Below are 18180 nucleotides of genomic sequence, written 5' to 3' on the forward strand. Positions count from 1 at the left end.
AGTGATAATGTCAATATATGTAATATAATATTTTTAAGTTATAGGATTTTTTAATAACACAACTATGTCATAAGTATTCAACCCCTATTCAACATTACTGTTTTTAAGTCACTTATTTTTATGATAAGGAACAAAAGTATCTCAAAACATAGTCAAGTCTTTAGAAACTCTATTAAAAAAAGCAGAATTAGCTTGAGCTGTTACACATGCACACATTTAACCAATGCATGTGCTAAAATTGAGTAGCAAATATGGCAAAGTCAGCTGAGTTCTCACCAAAACTAAAGGTTTTAGGCTACATGACGATTTCCAAGACATTAAAAATCTCCTAGAGACACAGCTGGCAGCCTTATTCCTTAAAATGTGTTGTACCAAACACAAAAATATCATAAAATGCTTGATCAGAGCAAGAAAAACAACCAAAGACTTGACCCGATAAAAGGAGGAAAAAACATTTCAGTGCAGTGTATAAGAAGAACACTATTCAAGATGTTGAGGCATCTTGCCGAATGCCACTCTTGACCTAGAAGAACAAAATGCTGACTTGAACATGCTAAAATTCATTTGGATAGACCTGTGATGTGACCAAACTGGAACTTTGTGGATCAGCAGTTCCATGTTTGGTGCAAAAAAAGGCAAAGTTTATAAGCAGAAGAACACCACGTCCATCGTCAAACTCTGAGGTGGACCAGTCCTGTTATGGAGGTGTTTTACTGTTGCAGGAAGTGGAAATCAGAACTGTATGAAGGATATCATGAATTGTTAGAAGTGTCAGGCCAATTTGACAAGAATTGTGATGCCTTTGGTGCAATGACTGAAGCTCATGATCAATTAACGTTCCTGCAGGACAGTCACCCAAAGTAAACATCTAAATCTACTTAAGCTTGGTTCAGGGTTCATTCGTAGAATGTACTGAGTGGTCTTAATTCGTATCGAAAATATTTAGCTAAATTTGATGAAAGCAGTGGCAAAATCAAAGATTATCAATGATCCAGAAGCTTTTTCAACTAAGGAATGGGCCAAGATTGCAGTAGAGAGACAGAAGCTTCTAAGCGCTTACTGGCAGCATTTATTGTAGGTTATAAAGAATAAAAGATTCTGCACCAAATTTGACTTTAATGTTTAAAATTATTCAACCAAATGTTAATGTTTTTAGAATTACACAAATGTGTATTAATAAACTTTCTCCAATAGTTTTCTGATGCCTTGGTTGAATTGTTTTCATAAAATTTTGTTCTCTACAGCATATCTTGAAGGTCAAAGAGGTTGAATAATTTTGATTGCAACTGTGCATAACGGTTTGATAAACAAGATGTTAACATTAATTTACTTAGATTATAGACAAAGTATTGTCTGTTTTTGCTCTACTTCACCAATGTAAATTGTTCAAAACAAACTCTGAAAATCAATTTAGGTGGGCAGATTATTAGATTATAGAAAAAATAATTGGTCACAATTTCAACAAAGCATGTCATTTCATTTCTATTCAATTTTATGCTAATTGTTTTTGAGTTTGAGTCAGTAAATTGAAAGTGGTCAGATAAAGTGTTTAACACAGCAAGCTTTGTTCCAAAGATTATATAAAACTTCAAGTGGGTAATTTTTTTAAAGGAATAGTTCACCCAAACATGGAAATTTGCTGGAAATGTCTTCACCCTCAGGCCATACAAGATGTAGATGAGTTTGTTTCTTTATTGGAACAGATTTGGAGAAATTTAGCATTACGTCACTTACCCACTAATGGGTCATCTGCAGTGAATGGGTGCCGTCAGAATAAGAGTCCAAACAGCTGATAAAAACATCAAAAGTGGTCAGATAAAGTGTTTAACACTGCAAGCTTTGTTCCAGTGATTATATAAAACTTTAAGCGGGTGATTTTTTTCTAAAGGAATAGTTCACCCAAACATGAAAATCTGCTTAAAATTTACTCTCCCTCAAGCTATACAAGAGGAGTTTGTTTTTTCATTGAAACGGAAAATTAGCATTATGTCACTTGCTCACTAATGAGAGTCCAGACATCTGATAAAAACATCACAATAATTCACAAGTAATCCACACCACTCCAGTCCATCAATTGACATCTTGAAAAGCCAAAAGCTGCATGTTTGTAAGAACCAAATCCACCATTAAGACTTTTTTTTTTTTAATTTTAAACCATTTATTCTGACCAAAATACGAGTTCATAATTCATAATGTTGCCTTTTGCAGTGGAAAAAGTCATCTTGTCTGAATCAGGAGACAAATACGCACAGATCAAGCACCGGTTGCAAGCAAAACAGTTCTAAACAAATATGTTGGTGGATTTTGATGTGAGAGGACAACAGGAGATGGACTTTTTCACTGAATTATGGACTCATATTTTGGTCAGAAGCGATGGTTTAAAGTTAAAACGCCTTAAACAGTGGATTTATTCAATGTTAATTGATGGACTGAAGTCTCTTGTGGATTATTGTGATGTTTTTAATCAACTGTTTTGACTCTCATTCTGACGTCACCCATTAACTGCAGAGGATTCTTTGGTGAGCAAGTGATGCAATGCTACATTTCTCCAAATCTGGTAAGGAAACAAACTTATCTACATCTTGGATGGCCTGAGGGTAAATCTTCTGCACATTTTCATTTTTGGGTGAGCTATTCCATATACAGTATCTCACAAAAGTGAGTACACCCCTCACATTTCAGCAACCATTTTATCATATCTTCTCAAGGGACAATACTATAGAAATTAAACTTGGATATATTTTAGAGTAGTCAGTGTGCAGCTTGGATAGCAGTATACATTTACTGTCCTCTGAAAGTAACTCAACATACAGCCATTATTGTCAAAATTACTGGCAACAAAAGTGAGTACATCCTAAGTGAACTTGTCAAAACTGTGTCCAAAGTGTCAATATTTTGTGTTAGCACCATTGTTATCTAGCATTGCCTTAATCCTGCTAGGCATGGAAATGATCAGAGCTGCACAGATTGTTGCTGGGATCCTCTTCCACTTCTCCATAATGGCATCACGGAGCTGCTGGACGTTAGACACATGGTGCTTCTCCACCTTCTACCTAAGCATGCCCCACAGGCACTCAATAGGGTTCAGGTCTGGAGACACACTTGGCCCCATCACCTTCACCTTCATCTTCCTTAGCAAAGCAGCTATCATCTTAGTGGGTTGTTATCATGTTGGAAAATGTACATGTACAGTACATAAATGGAATCCATGTTTCCCTCAATGAACTGCAGCTCCCCACTACCAGCAACACTCACGCAGTCCCAGACCATGATGCTACCACCACCATGCTTGACTGTAGGCAAGACACAATTTTCTTGGTACTCCTCACCAGGGCATCGCCACACATGCTGGACACCATCTGAGCCAAACAAGTTTATCTTATCGTCTCATCAGACCACAGGACATGGTTCCAGTAATTCATGCTCTTGGACTGGTTGTCTTCAGCAAACTGTTTGCAGGCTTTCTTGTGAGCCAGCTTCAGATGAGGCTTCCTTCTGGGACGACGACTATGCAAACCGACTTGTTGAAGTGTACGGCGTATGGTCTGAACACTGACTAGCTGACCTTCTACTTCTGCAACCTTTAAAGCAATGCTGGTGGCACTCATGCATCTGTTTTTTGAAGCCAGGTTCTGCACCTGACGCACAGAACGAGTGCTCAACTTTGTTGATCAACCCTTGCAAGGCCTGTTTTCCCATCTAGGGAAACCTCTGACCTGACCACTGTAGTGTAACTCGGTTTCAGGGTGTCACTGAATAGCCTTGGCCATCTTTGTGGAGAGCAACAATTCTAATTCTCAAATCCTCAGAGTTCTTTGCCATGAGATGTCATGTTGAACATCCAGTGGTCAGTATGAGAGAATTGTACGTAAAGCACCTAATTGAAACTGCTCTAATACAAGATACACAACTTTGTATGGTCCTGTCAAGCAGACAAAAACATAAACATGATGAATAGGACATGTGGCTTTGCATGGTTAAACAACATACTGCTGTTCTCACTTAGGGTGTACTCACTTTTGTTGCCAGATATTTTGACAATAATGGCTGTATGTTGAGTTATTTTCAGAGGACCGTAAATCTATACTGCTATACAAGCTGCACGTTGACTACTCTAAAATATATCCAAGTTTCATTTCTCTAGTATTGCCCCCTGAGAAGATGTACTAAAATGGATGCTTCTAAATGTAATCTGTGGTTGATTTTCCTCCAGGGCTTTATGATGGAAAACCGCATTCCAACTCTGAAGTGCGACTCGGACGTCTTTGTCACATTCGAGGGCGACAACATGGTCATGCTACAGGTATTCATAATTATTATTTGAACTTGATGACACCACACAACAAATTCACTCATAAAACTGGCCAGCAAGTATTGAGGGAAAAATAAAAATGCTTGGTCACAAGGGTCATGTTTATTGCCTTCTTTTTCCTTAAGGTTGTTATTTGTTTTCCCACTTATTTTGGAGCTGTTCCCTTAATATAGTCCAATATCACATTTAAATACCCATGTTCAGACAAACAAGACAGTGTAAACAGAAAACACAGAGATATCTACGCGATGAGCGCTCGGAGGGGAAACCAGACAAGCGGCGATTCTTTTAAAAATATAAACTGTGTCTCACAAACTAAATTGAATTAAGTGGATTATGAAGGCATTAGAATAAAGGGGGTCATTTTGATGCGACTGCACGCAATTTAATCGTCAATAATGTGTCTTTAACGTTGGGCTGGTTGTTAGATAACTGCTGAGGTAATTAGGTCAGCTTTGTGATTCATTTTATGCTGGTTCTGATTAGCACCACATCGATAAGACACATAGGATGACACACACGCACACATAACATGCATAGCGACTCAAACAACGTCTGCATTCACAGCTCGTCAAAGCCTAAAGACATGTATCTTATGCTGGAATTAGATTAGCCCCTTCAGTACCAAAATAAAGTTGTGCAATTGAATCCTTGGAAACAGGCTGATGTCATTTTAACACTAGAGAGTCTAAACCATTGAGAATGACATTATTCACAATCGTGGTTAAAGATTTTTGTTTTCTTAAACGTGTACATTTGTCCATATAGTTTGAAATACTGTTTTTGGAATTTTGAATATGATGAAATATTACAGTTACAAAGTATCTGTTTAAATTCCGTATTGTAACATTTATTGCCAGGATCAGAATTTAAATGCTGTGCAAACTTGAGCTTAGTAACTGAGTTTTGCATTGCTGTTTATTATATTTGCGTATGTATATTCAAACTAATGAATCCTTAACTTTGAAATCAGTATGATCAACTTTTTGCCTTTTACAAAGAACAGTTCGATTCAGAATACAACAAATCTCATAGACTAAACTTAAAATAAAAATGTAATGTTAATTTTGTTATTTACCTCTGAAACAAATTTAATAAAATACTAAAAAAATACAATACAATATAAGGAAAATCTTAACAGGTCAAGATAACTCTTCTAATTAAATTATTATTATTACTGTGTTTCAGTATAGACGAATTTGGGGTGAGGACAAATATTCCAAAATGTTCTGAAAATCAAATATGTGACCCTGGACCACAAAACCAGTCTTAAGTCGCTGGGGTATATTTGTAGCAATAGCCAAAAATACATTGTATGGGTCAAAATTATTGATTTTTCTTTTATGCCAAAAATCATTAGGATATTAAGTAAAGATCATGTTCCATGAAGAGTTTTTGTAAAATTCCTACTGTAAAAATATCAAAATGTAATTTTTTTTAATTGTGATTTTCTCAGTATTTTGATTTTTTTTTTGCACCCTCAGATTCCAGATTTTCAAATAGATGTATCTCGGCCAAATATTGTCATATCCTAACAAACCATACATCAATAGAAAGCTTATTTATCGAGCTTTTATATGATGTATACATTTCAGTTTTGTAAAATTTAACCTTATGACTGGTTTTGTGGTCCAGGGTCACATATAAGAATAAACTGCACAATTACTAGAAATGTGTACCTTGGATATTGTAAAAAAATATATGAAAATTGTATAATTTTTTGAAGATGTTTCCAATTCTGTAGAATTGTCCATATACAGTACAGTGTTCAAACATTTGGGGTGGATTAAGTTTTTTTTAAAAATGTTTTTCAAAGATGTCTCTTCTGCTTTCCAAGGACAAGGCTGCATTTGTTTGATCAAAAATACAGTAAAAAATTTGAAATATTATTAAAATTTAAAGTCTTTAGAAAAAATAAACAGCCAATGTTACGCTCAGCCAGGAACAGCTGTTGTTTAGGAATTACAGTATCTGTCCTGCTTTGCCAAGTTTCTGATCATCCAGTAGGCTTCACTGTGTGGTCCTCATTTGTTAAAGGAATAGTTCACCCAAAAATGAAAATTTGCTGAAAATGTACTCACCCTCAGGCCATCCAAAATACAGATTGTGTTTCTTTGTCAGAACAGATTTAGAGAAATGTAGCATTACATAACTTGCTCACAAATAAATCCACTGCAGTGAATGGGTGCCGTCAAAATGAGAGTCCAAACAGCTGATAAAAATATCACAATAATCCAAAAGTAATCCACACCACTTCAATGCATCAATTAAATGTCTTGTGAAGTGAAAAGCTGTGTTTTTCTAATAAACAAATTCATCATTAAGGCATTTTAACTTTAAACCATCACTTTTAGCCAAAAAGATGAGTCCATAATACATATTGCTTCCTTTAATGAAAAAAGTCCATCTCCTGTTGCCTCTCACATCAAAAACCATCTTTGGACTGTTTTCAATTGTGAACGGTCCTCGATTTGTCCATATTTTTCTCCTGATTCAGACCAGATGATTTTTATTACTGGAGAGAGCAATGTAATGTACAGTCAAGCCTGAAATTATTCATACCCCTGGCAAATTCTGACTTAAAGTTACTTTTATTCAACCAGCAAGTTTTTTTTTTTATTAGAAATGACACAGACGTCTCCCAGAAGATAATAAGACGATGTACAAGAGGCATCATTGTGGAAAAAAATGGTTACTCATCTTTTATTTACATTTGAACAAAAAGTGTTATGTCCAAAATTATTCCTATCCTTCTCAATAATCAATAGAAAAGCCTTTATTGGCTATTACAGCAATCACATGCTTCCTATAATTGCTGACCAGCTTTTAGCATGTCTCCACTGGTATTTTTGCTCATTTATCTTTAGCGATGAGCTTTCAACTCTTTCAGGTTGGAGGGTCTCCTTGCCATCACCCTGATCTTTAGCTCCCTCCACAGATTCTCAATTGGATTTAAGTCAGGACTCTGGCTGGGCCACTGCAAAATGTTAATGTTTTTGTCTGCTAACCATTTCTTCACCACTTTTGCTGTGTGTTTTGGGTTCGTGCTGAAATGTCCACTGGTGCCCAAGGCCAAGTGTCTCTGCAGACTGCCTGATGTTGTTGTTGTTGAGAATTTTGATGTATTGCTCCTTTTTCATGGTGCCGTTTACTGTGATTAGGTTCCCTGGTCCACCGGCTCAAAAACACCCCCAAAACATTAGGTTCCCACCACCATGTTTGACAGTGGGGATGGTGTTCTAAGGGTTGAAGGCTTCTCCTTTTTACGCCAAATGAAGGCTACATCATTGTGGCCAAACTATTTAATTTTTATTTCATCTGACCATAAAACAGAAGACCAGAAGTCGTCTTCTTTTTCCAGATGAGCATTTGCAAAGGCCAATTGGGCTTTTGTGTGCCTTATCTGGAGAAGTGGTGTCCACCTTTGTCCATTGGACTTCATCAGGATGGCCTTGGTGGTGATCCTTGGATTCTTTTTTTACCTCTCTCACTATCCTCCTGGCCAGCACAGGTGTCACTTTTGGCTTTTTTGACATCCTCTGAGATTTTTCACAGTGCGGAATGTCTTGTATTTTTTAATAATACTTTGCACTGTAGCCAGTGGAACTTCAAAACATTTAGATATGGTCTTATAGCCCTTTCCTGACTCGTGAGCAGCCACAATGTGCAGCCGCAGGTCCTCAGTGAGCTCCTTTGTCTTAGCCATGACTGTCCACAAACCAACAGCAACTTCTGTTTTTTACCTGTTGAGTTGATTAAAACAGCTGTTCCCAATGAATCAGGGTAATTAGGATGCTTTAGAACAGCTTGGACTATTTGGAGTATAGAACTTTGGATTTTTCCATAGACTGTGACAGTTTGCAAAGGGAATGAATAATTTTGGACATGCCACTTTTTGTTCAAATGTAAACAAAAGCCTCTTGTACATTTGTCTTATTATCTTCTGGGAGAAGCCTGTGTCATTTCCGGTCAAAAAAATAATAATTGCTGGTTGAATAAAAGTAACATTTAAGTCAGAATTTGCCAGGGGTATGAATAATTTTGGGCTTGACTATATATAGGACTATTTTAGCCAAAAGTTAAAAATATTAGAACAATAGATTTCTTTCTTACAAACACACAGCTTTTCTTTTTACAAGGATGTTAACTGATGGACTGGGGTGATGTGGATTACTTGTGGATTATTTTGATGGTTTTATCAGATGTTTGGACTCTCATTCTGACGGCACCCATTCACTGCAGAGCATCCATTGTTAACCAAGTGATGTAATGCTAAATTTTCCCAAATCTGATGAAGGAACAAACTCATCCAGATCTTGAATGACCTGAGGGTGAGTAAATCTTCATCTGATTTTCATTTTGGGTCCAGTAGTTTTTCATAGTACATCAATCTATTTTTATGTCTTGAATCAAATAAGGATCTCATGATATTACCTCTTTAAATCAAAGAAAAGATGGATGACTAAATTCTCATTAAAATGTAGCCTTCTGCTTTTGACTATTACTTTAATATCATAATTCAGCAGTTTTATTGTTTCAAAGCACACTAGACAAGTTTTTGGCTATATTTGTTAGGGCTTTTATTTGATTAAGAGCTTCAGGCTAAATATTAACCAATGCCCAAGGTCATTTTGGGACATATGAAAATAGAGGGTGCTGGGATTGTGGGGCCAAGATTAAACTAAAGTCACAAGAACAGTGAAACGCTCTGCCTCTCAGATTGGTTGGAGGGACTTTTTTGTAGGACATCAGTCTAATGACCTTATTTTAGCACCACCTGTCATGAGGGAAATTAGCATTTAGCTCCAAATTCCATACACATGACCTGCACACGTTTACATTTTGGCTATGTCCTGAAAGAGTGTGTCCAATTTGGTTACTCTGAGAAGATTGTTTTACAGTATGCAGTTGTACAGGCAGGAGTAGAGGAGGTTATTTTAGGTTTTGGCATATGTAGGGCAGAAATATATACAATGATTATGACGCAATATGCCATTTACTCTCTGTAAAGAGTAAAGAGACTTTATTGTCATTGTATTGCAAATCAACGATTTTGTTAGTATCGCACGATCTCAAACATTCAGACAAAACAAGAACTTATTATTACATATAAATACAAAAATGTCAATATAGATTAAAAGTTTAAAAAGATACATAAAATAAAACAGTACAGTAAAAAAGAAAGAAACGACGGTTTAAAGTATGCAATGTGAGTACAAATGTAACCCTGGACCACAAAATCAGTCACAAGGGTCCTTTTTTTTTTATTTTTTTTTTATTGAGATTTATACATCATCTGAAAGCTTGTGAATAAGCTTTCCATTGGTCTATAGTTTGTGAGAATAGGACAATATTTGGACTGAGACACAACTATTTGAAAATCTGCAATCTGGAGGGTGCAAAAAAAATCAAATCATTGAGGAAATAGTTTTTAAATGTGTCCAAAGGAAGTTTCTTAGCAATGAATATATCTAATCAAAAAAAGTTTTGATAAATTTATAGTAGGCAATTTACAAAATATCTTCATGGAACATGATGTTTACATAATATCCCAATGATTTTTGGCATTATAAAAAGAAAAATCGATCATTTTGACCCATACAATGTATTTTTTGGCTATTGCTACAAATATACCTGTGTTACTTAAAACAGTTTTTTTTGTGGTCCAGCGTCACAAATATAATTTATAGATGGCAACCAATCACAGGGTTTCTGTGCGGGTGCTTAAAAAGTCTTACATGTATACGAAAGTCTAACGAGTCTTAGATGTATATTAAATTTATGATTATTAAATTCAATTCCTTAGATGGTACATCTAAGGTCTTAATTATAATTTCAAAAGGTCTTACATTTGGGGACGAAACGACAAGGTTCGTGAAAGGGCTTAACGTGACGATTAAATTTCAATTGCTTAAATGAAAGTATCTCTAAAGCTGTCTTTAGAAAAGTATCTCTGGCATTTTCATCTTACCAAAAGGCTGAAAATGTAAAGTTTGTGAGCGTAGTGCTGTTTTGTTTACAGACGTTAATCAGGGAAGGCGCTATATTTCTGATTAAATTTGCATTTTCAATCAGCCCGTGTGCTGTTTTTGTTCAGACCAATGCGAAAGTAAACACATATTTTACACACAGTTTTAAACCAGTAGATTAAAAAAAAGTTAATGTTTCTTCTAAAAATCTAGACTATTAAGACAGTGATATTTATTTCTTTTTTAAATTAATATAATTGATCCCTTTTCTTAAAAATGGCTTAAATTAAAAACTGAAATATGAAGTTTAACATTTTTTGAAATTGAAATTTAAACATCAATGAAAACTTTTTTTCAAACATTCAGATTGTGTAGTTTGTTAGGATATGAGAATATTTGGCTGATATGCAACTGTTTGAAAATCTGGATTCTGAGGGTGCAAAAAAGTCTAAATATTGAGAAAATTGCCTTCAAAGTTGTATAATGAAGTTCTTAGCAATGCATATTATCAAAAAATTGGTTTAGATATATTTATGTAGTAAATTTACAAAATATCTTCATGGAACATGATCTTTACTTAATATCCTAATGATTTTTGGCAGAAAAATAGATTTTTACCCATATAGTGTATTTTTGGCTATTGAAATATACCCGTGCTACATAAGATTGGTTTTGTGGTCCAGAGTCACATTTTATAAAACTTTGTTTTTGTGAAATCTGAACTGTAAATCATGTGTGTCATGTGTGTTTTTAACATAAACTTGTGTGTATTTGACAGTTTAGGCACAATAAGACATGAAAGAGAACTTTGGTATTCACATGTCGTTTGGCAGACACTTTCTGTGTGCATGCTTCGGATGTGTGTGTTCAGTAAATCCTATATCAGAAGTTTAATCTAATATGGGATCCTGGACCACAAAACTACTCAAAACTACTCATACTATCAAACAGATGTTTTTTGAGAGCATCCGAGGTACGAGCTGTAAAGGCACAGCCCTATTCTGGAAAAGGGGGCAGGGAGCAGCAGCTCATTTGCATTTAAAGAGGCATGCTCAAAAACAGGTGTTTCTGCTTTCACTCAAAATAGGCATTTTCAAAATTATCTGTGTGGTATTTTGAGATGAAACTTCACAGATACATTCTGGGGATGCCTGGTCGCCAGACATTGCATATTGTAAAAAGGGGCATAATAGGTCTCCTTTAATATGTTACTATAGGCTGTGCCCTACTCCGCTCATACAGTATTACTTTTATTTGTGCAGGTCTTAAAAAGCCTTAAATTTGATTTTCAAAATCTTGCAGACCCTGAATCAGGAAGTGTTCAATAGTTGTACAGCCCTAGCAGAAAGCTATTTTCCAGTCTTGTAGCATGAGAGTAAATTGTCCTGTATCTCCAACTAGTGTGCAGTGTAAGAGAGATCTCTAATTATTTTGAAGGTTCTGCTCTGACATCTGGACAAATAAAAGTTCTTAACTGATGGTAACTGCATACTGCATGATATTATGTACCATTTTGAAAACTTGTTTCAAATCGCTCAATTTCAGAGCTCCTCTCTTGTACCACTACCAGGATGTGATGCAATATGTCAGTGCACTCATTGCACATCAGTAAAAGTTCACAAGAAGTTTCTGAGGCAATCTTAGATTCTTTAATCTTCATAGAAGATAAACAAGTTGACGTACTTTTCCAGTGACAGTGGAGGTGTGTGTAGTCCAAAAAAAATCCTCTTTAATGTAAAACATGAATTTAAAACATGGGACTCTCTCCACAGCCACTCCATTTATAAGCACAGGACCTATAATCCACTATATCTTTAGTCTTCTTGGTGTTAAGGATGAGATTATTATTGGAGCGCCAGACTATCAGATTTTGTAATCTTGCATTTTGTAATCGATTTTGTAAACATCACTGTTCGTGATCAGGCCGATGACTGTTATGTCATCTGCAGATTTTACAGTGGTGTTTGTTACATGGGCATGTAGACATTCTGGGAGCAGTTGGTTAAAAAAAGAAACTCTAGAGTTGTGGTGTTTATAATGTGATGCTGCGTTGATTCTGTGATCCCTTGAGGAACGCTAATGACTGAAGGGAAGTTCTGACCATTAGGATCACACATTTACACTAAGGACAGGGTGGAGTAGCCTAATGTATGTAGGATACATTGTGCATTGTGTCCTTGAACAAAGACCCTTAATGCAAAGTTGCTTGTACAGTCAATAATAGTCTCTACTGTAGAGACTATTATTCTACATTTTACATACTACATTCTCTAAATGGTGCAAAAGTGTGTCAAATAATAAACAAAGAAAAAGCAACGACCAGATTCAATAGAATTAAGTGCATTTCTTTTTCACAGGTGTTAGCAGATGCTTTTATCTAAAATAGCTTACAGCACACTACAGGAACAAACCTGAGGTTAGGGTTTTACCCTGAGTTAGCAGGAATTGTAATTTTGAAAGGGGGTTAGCATTACTCTGAACTCACTAACTTACTGCACTAACAAGTTCCAGTACCAAGTATCTGATTTTGGTATGGTAGTGCTACTTGTTTTGTTATCTCCTTTAAATTGATTGCTTGTATTTGCATTATTTCTTATTTGAGCTGTAGAAAAGACACTCGAGTAATTTTTAATAATAAAAAAATTGTTCAGTGAATAGATATGTGTTAAAAGACCACATTAAAAGATGCATGGGTGATAGTTCATGAATCACCCCTTTAGAGTACAATATAGCCTTTCAGTTACCAGCCTGTATTTAAGACAACGGTTTAGACTAGATATTTTTATGTTAATATGTACCTAAACAGTTTATTTACCCTACAGCTTGTCATCAGCCGGTCTTGTGTTGTTGTGCATGTGCAGGTGGTGGTACGAGAGCTGCTGACCCAGCACACCAAACAGATGGGGAACAACCTGGTGATGGGACTGATTAGAAACTGGAGCAGCTCAGTGTCAGACAGCCTCAGAACCAGGTAGGAGGATGGATGGATAGATTAAGTATTTGAACTATAGAAATGTGTTGTGTAAACCAAGTTAAAGAGATGGGCCATCTCTTTGATCTAGATTTAAAAAAGACAGAGTTCCTGCCTCCCAAAAAACACTAGGTAGATTCTTCCAGACATTGGGTGCTAAATAAGAAAAGATTGATGGATGGACTGACGGACAGACAAACAGTCAGAATGAATGAACGATGGATGGACGGACGGACGGACGGACGGAATGAATGAAAGATGGATGGATGGACGGACAGCCAGAATGAATGAATGAATGAACGGATGGATGGATGAATGGACAGACAGACAGAAGATGGACAGCCAGAATGAATGAACGATAGATAGATGGATGGATGGATGGATGGATGGATGGATGGACTGCCAGAATGATGGATGGATGGATGGATGGATGGACTGCCAGAATGATGGATGGATGGATGGATGGACTGCCAGAATGATGGATGGATGGATGGATGGATGGACTGCCAGAATGATGGATGGATGGATGGATGGATGGACTGCCAGAATGATGGATGGATGGATGGATGGATGGACTGCCAGAATGATGGATGGATGGATGGATGGACTGCCAGAATGATGGATGGATGGATGGATGGATGGACTGCCAGAATGATGGATGGATGGACTGCCAGAATGATGGATTGACTGCCAGAATGATGGATGGATGGATGGACTGCCAGAATGATGGATGGATGGATGGACTGCCAGAATGATGGATGGACGGACTGCCAGAATGATGGATGGACGGACGGACGGACGAACAGAGAGATGGATGGATGGATGGATGGATGGACGGACGGCCAGAATGAATGAATGAACGGAGGGATGGATGAATGGACAGACAGAAGATGGACAGCCAGAATGAATGAACGATAGATAGATGGATGGATGGATGAATGAATGAATTCATGGATGGATGGACAGGCGGACAGCCAGAATGAATGTACGATAGAAGGATGGATGGATGGATGAATGGACAGACAGACAGAAGATTGACAGTCAGAATGAATGAACGATAGATGGATGGATGGATGGATGGACAGACAGAAGATGGACACCAAGAATGAATGAACGATAGAAGGATGGATGGATGGATGAATGAATTCATGAATGGACTGCCAGAATGAATGAATGAACGATAGATAGATAGATAGATAGATAGACGGACGGACGGACGGACGGACGGACGGACGGACGGACGGACGGACGGACGGAATGAATGAACGGAGGGATGGATGGACAGGCGGACAGCCAGAATGAATGTACGATAGAAGGATGGATGGATGGATGGATGGATGAATGGACAGACAGAAGATGGACAGCCAGAATGAATGAACGATAGATAGATGGATGGATGAATGAATGAATTCATGAATGGACTGCCAGAATGAATGAATGAATGAATGAACGATAGATAGATAGATAGATAGATAGATAGATAGATAGATAGATAGATAGATAGATAGATAGATAGATAGATAGATAGATAGATAGATAGATAGATAGATTCATTGAATGAATGAATGAATGAATGAACGGAGGGATGGATGGACAGGCAGACAGCCAGAATGAATGTACGATAGAAGGATGGATGGATGGATGGATGGATGGATGGATGAATGGACAGACAGACAGAAGATGGACAGTCAGAATGAATGAACAATAGATAGATGGATGGATGGATGAATGAATGAATGAATGAATGAATTAATGAATGGACAGCCAGAATGAATGAACGATAGATAGATGGATGGATAGATGAATGGACAGACAGATGGACAGCCAGAATGAATGAACAAACAAATGAAAGGATGGACAGACGGACAGCCAGAATGAATGTACAGATGGATGAATGGACGGACAGATGGACAGCCAGAATGAATGAATGAATGAATGAATGATAGATAGATAGATAGATAGATAGATAGATAGATAGATAGATAGATAGATAGATAGATAGATAGATAGATAGATAGATAGATAGATAGATAGATAGATAGATAGATGGATGGATGGATGGACAGATGGACAGCCAGAATGAATGATAGATAGATGGATGGATGGATGAATGGACGGACAGACAGATGGACACCCAGTATGAATGAATGGATGATAGATAGATAGATGGAACAAACAAATGATAGATGGATGGATAGATGGGCGGATGGATGGATGGACCGACAAACAAACAATAGATGGATAGACAGATAGACACAGATAGATAGATAGATAGATAGATAGATAGATAGATAGATAGATAGATAGATAGATAGATAGATAGATAGATAGATAGATACTGCTAAGTGTAACACCAAAACGTTGGTATGGTAGTGCTACTTGTTTTTTACGGTCATGACATTGAGTTGGCATCGCCGTGTAGGATCTATGTTCCAGTAAAGTGACACACAAACTGTCCAGCCCTGAGAAACCTGTCTACCCTCACTTGTGTTTACACTCACAATTAGGTCGCCAATTTAGCAATTTTGCCTAAGAGGAAAATTTGATAGGTGTAATTGTTTTCCGGTCTGCTATTCATAACATATTAACCAAAGCTGAGATCTTTAGTCGTCCGGCATACTGTAGGCTGAAAAAAATCTGCTTTTATTGGTGTAGATGTGATTCTGATAGTGGTTCAGTGCTTTTATACAGCATCTCTTTGTTTGACCAAGTTAATCTGTATTTCTTTTGGCTGTTTCCTTGTTTATCTAGCTTTCTTGGCTTCGGTGTGGACAAAGTAGGAGACCTAATGTTCTTGCTGAAAGCAGTGAGCTACAGGGAAAGGGTGTTACAGCGCAGTCTGGCAAGTCGGCTTTACACTAAGGTGAGTCGCTCTCACTAAATCACTGGAGACTGGTTTTCTCTCGGTTTGTTTTAACTACTGCTTATTTTAAGGCAGAGCAAGTGACAGGAGATCTATGGCAAGTGTGAGTAGCTGTGAAATGCTTTAAGTGAACATTTATTGGTGATAAAATGTTCAACTTTTTAAGTACCCATAGAATATTTATATACTGCTGAATTTTTTTATACACTACCAGTCAAGAGTTTTTAAATGTTTTTTAAAGAAGTCTCTTCTACTCACCAAGCCTGGGTTTATTTGATGAAACTGATTTTTAGTAATTAAGCACAAAAATTACAGCTACCTAGTCTTAATGTCACTAATTATGTAAATACAGAATAATTACTTATGTTTGTTTTGTTTTTTCCTAAATGTTGTCATTTTGGGCCACAAAAATCAGAATCCTAAGAGAGCATTTCTCTCTTTTTTAAGGATGTATCAAAGCGGCCAAACACTTAATGCACAGTAAAAACACTTTAGATATGAAAACAGTAGATATGTTGGTTTGCTATTAGGATATTCTATTTATACAGAGCATTTGATTGGACAAAAATCTGTGTGATGCAACATGAGTCATCAATATTTTTACTCCATTTTCCCAAGACTGCAATACAAACTGTATTCGGTGTTATTTATACCCTTGAACAGGTAGAGAAAAACAAAGAGGAGCTCTTCATGGCCTGGAACGCTTGTTTACATCATGTGACTGCTTTGGCAATTGCACACATACACAGAGGTGAGAGAAAAGGGAAGTTTCTTTATTATTTATAGTCCATGTGTTGCATGAATGTCTGCATGTTCTTTTTTACATCCAAATTCTCTGAAAAGTCTTTAATATTATAACAAAGGGGTCCAAAAGATCACCCTGAAGGATGCTGGGATGCAGCATACACAACAATCCCCAAAAGTATTTGGACACTGAAGCCCTTCAAAAAATGAATGTCTGAAAGTCACTGAATTACTTGACAAAACATCGAACCACAAAAAAGTGAGACACTTTTCAAGAAAAGTATTTCACAGAAAGACCAACTGGTGAAAGTCATTGCAAAAATGACATGGAAATGAGAAGTTAGTTCTCAGGAATTGCAGTTTCTCAAACTGCAGACACAGTAAAACCTTAAATTTATAATGAGCAGTTTCTTAATAAGTGAATTTCCAGTTGAAAAGTTATAAAAGTTACATTTAAGTTGCCGATTTGAGCAAAAATTACTATAAATAAATGCATAGTAAATATAAAAGCAATACATTGAAATAAAGTATAATTATTTAATTAGTATTGTTTTATTTTTATAATAATTAAGATGCATAACATCAAACAAAGCCACATTTTTAATTTTGTTAAATTTAATATCTTAATATCTTAAGCCGTATTTGTCCAGGAAAATAGTCAAAAGACTAATTTAAAGACTTTAATTAATTCAAAGACCCTAAATGCTAATTTTCATTATTTTTACACTAAAATGTGTCCAATGCACAAGAAGCAGAGTGCATTAGCAGTGCATGCGTGTTTGTGTGAGGTCTAGTGTAGACTATGAACTCACCACACGTCTTTGATCATTAAAGACACTGTTTGACTTTCTGATTCACTCTTACACTCAGTAAGCAACAGAAAGGTGCTGTGCATTCTCAGCCTCTGATGTTCTAGAGTATTTCCACATGCTCAGTGTGTGTGTGTATTTGTGCATGGGTTTGTGTGTCAAGATATATTTTCCTCCCCTGATAGCAAATTTCCATTCTCTCACCCTCCTCCCACACACTTATACACACACACACACACACACACACACAGATCATGTGCTAATTTTCTCTGAGATGCTGCTGATAACATTGAGATGAGGGGCTTTTATTCACACCTTATGTGAGTGTTCCAGCTTGGGCTTTCATTTATGATATTAATACTGACTTAACACGCATGATTGTAACACATAGTAGCGGTCACGGATCACAGAATATTTATTACATTGTGCAGTGTCTCAAAAACCAGTCATATAGAGAGAGTCAAAGACACTGTAAAGAGATACAAATAGTCTGTAAATTCCAGCACTGTTGT

At 36.6% G+C, this 18180-nt stretch overlaps 1 protein-coding gene across 1 annotated transcript in view; it reads left to right on the plus strand.

The window, feature by feature from the left end:
• acoxl (acyl-CoA oxidase-like) overlaps nucleotides 1-18180 on the plus strand; it is an 80990-nt gene that overhangs the window by 24763 nt on the left and 38047 nt on the right. The window contains exons 13-16 of the mRNA XM_073834823.1: nucleotides 4214-4303; nucleotides 13143-13252; nucleotides 16004-16115; nucleotides 16779-16866. Coding sequence (XP_073690924.1) covers nucleotides 4214-4303; nucleotides 13143-13252; nucleotides 16004-16115; nucleotides 16779-16866 — 400 coding nt within the window. The remainder of the gene's footprint in view (nucleotides 1-4213; nucleotides 4304-13142; nucleotides 13253-16003; nucleotides 16116-16778; nucleotides 16867-18180) is intronic.

This window comes from Garra rufa, chromosome 2 (genome assembly GCF_049309525.1).
Source record: "Garra rufa chromosome 2, GarRuf1.0, whole genome shotgun sequence".
In the NCBI taxonomy this organism is placed as follows: domain Eukaryota; kingdom Metazoa; phylum Chordata; class Actinopteri; order Cypriniformes; family Cyprinidae; genus Garra; species Garra rufa.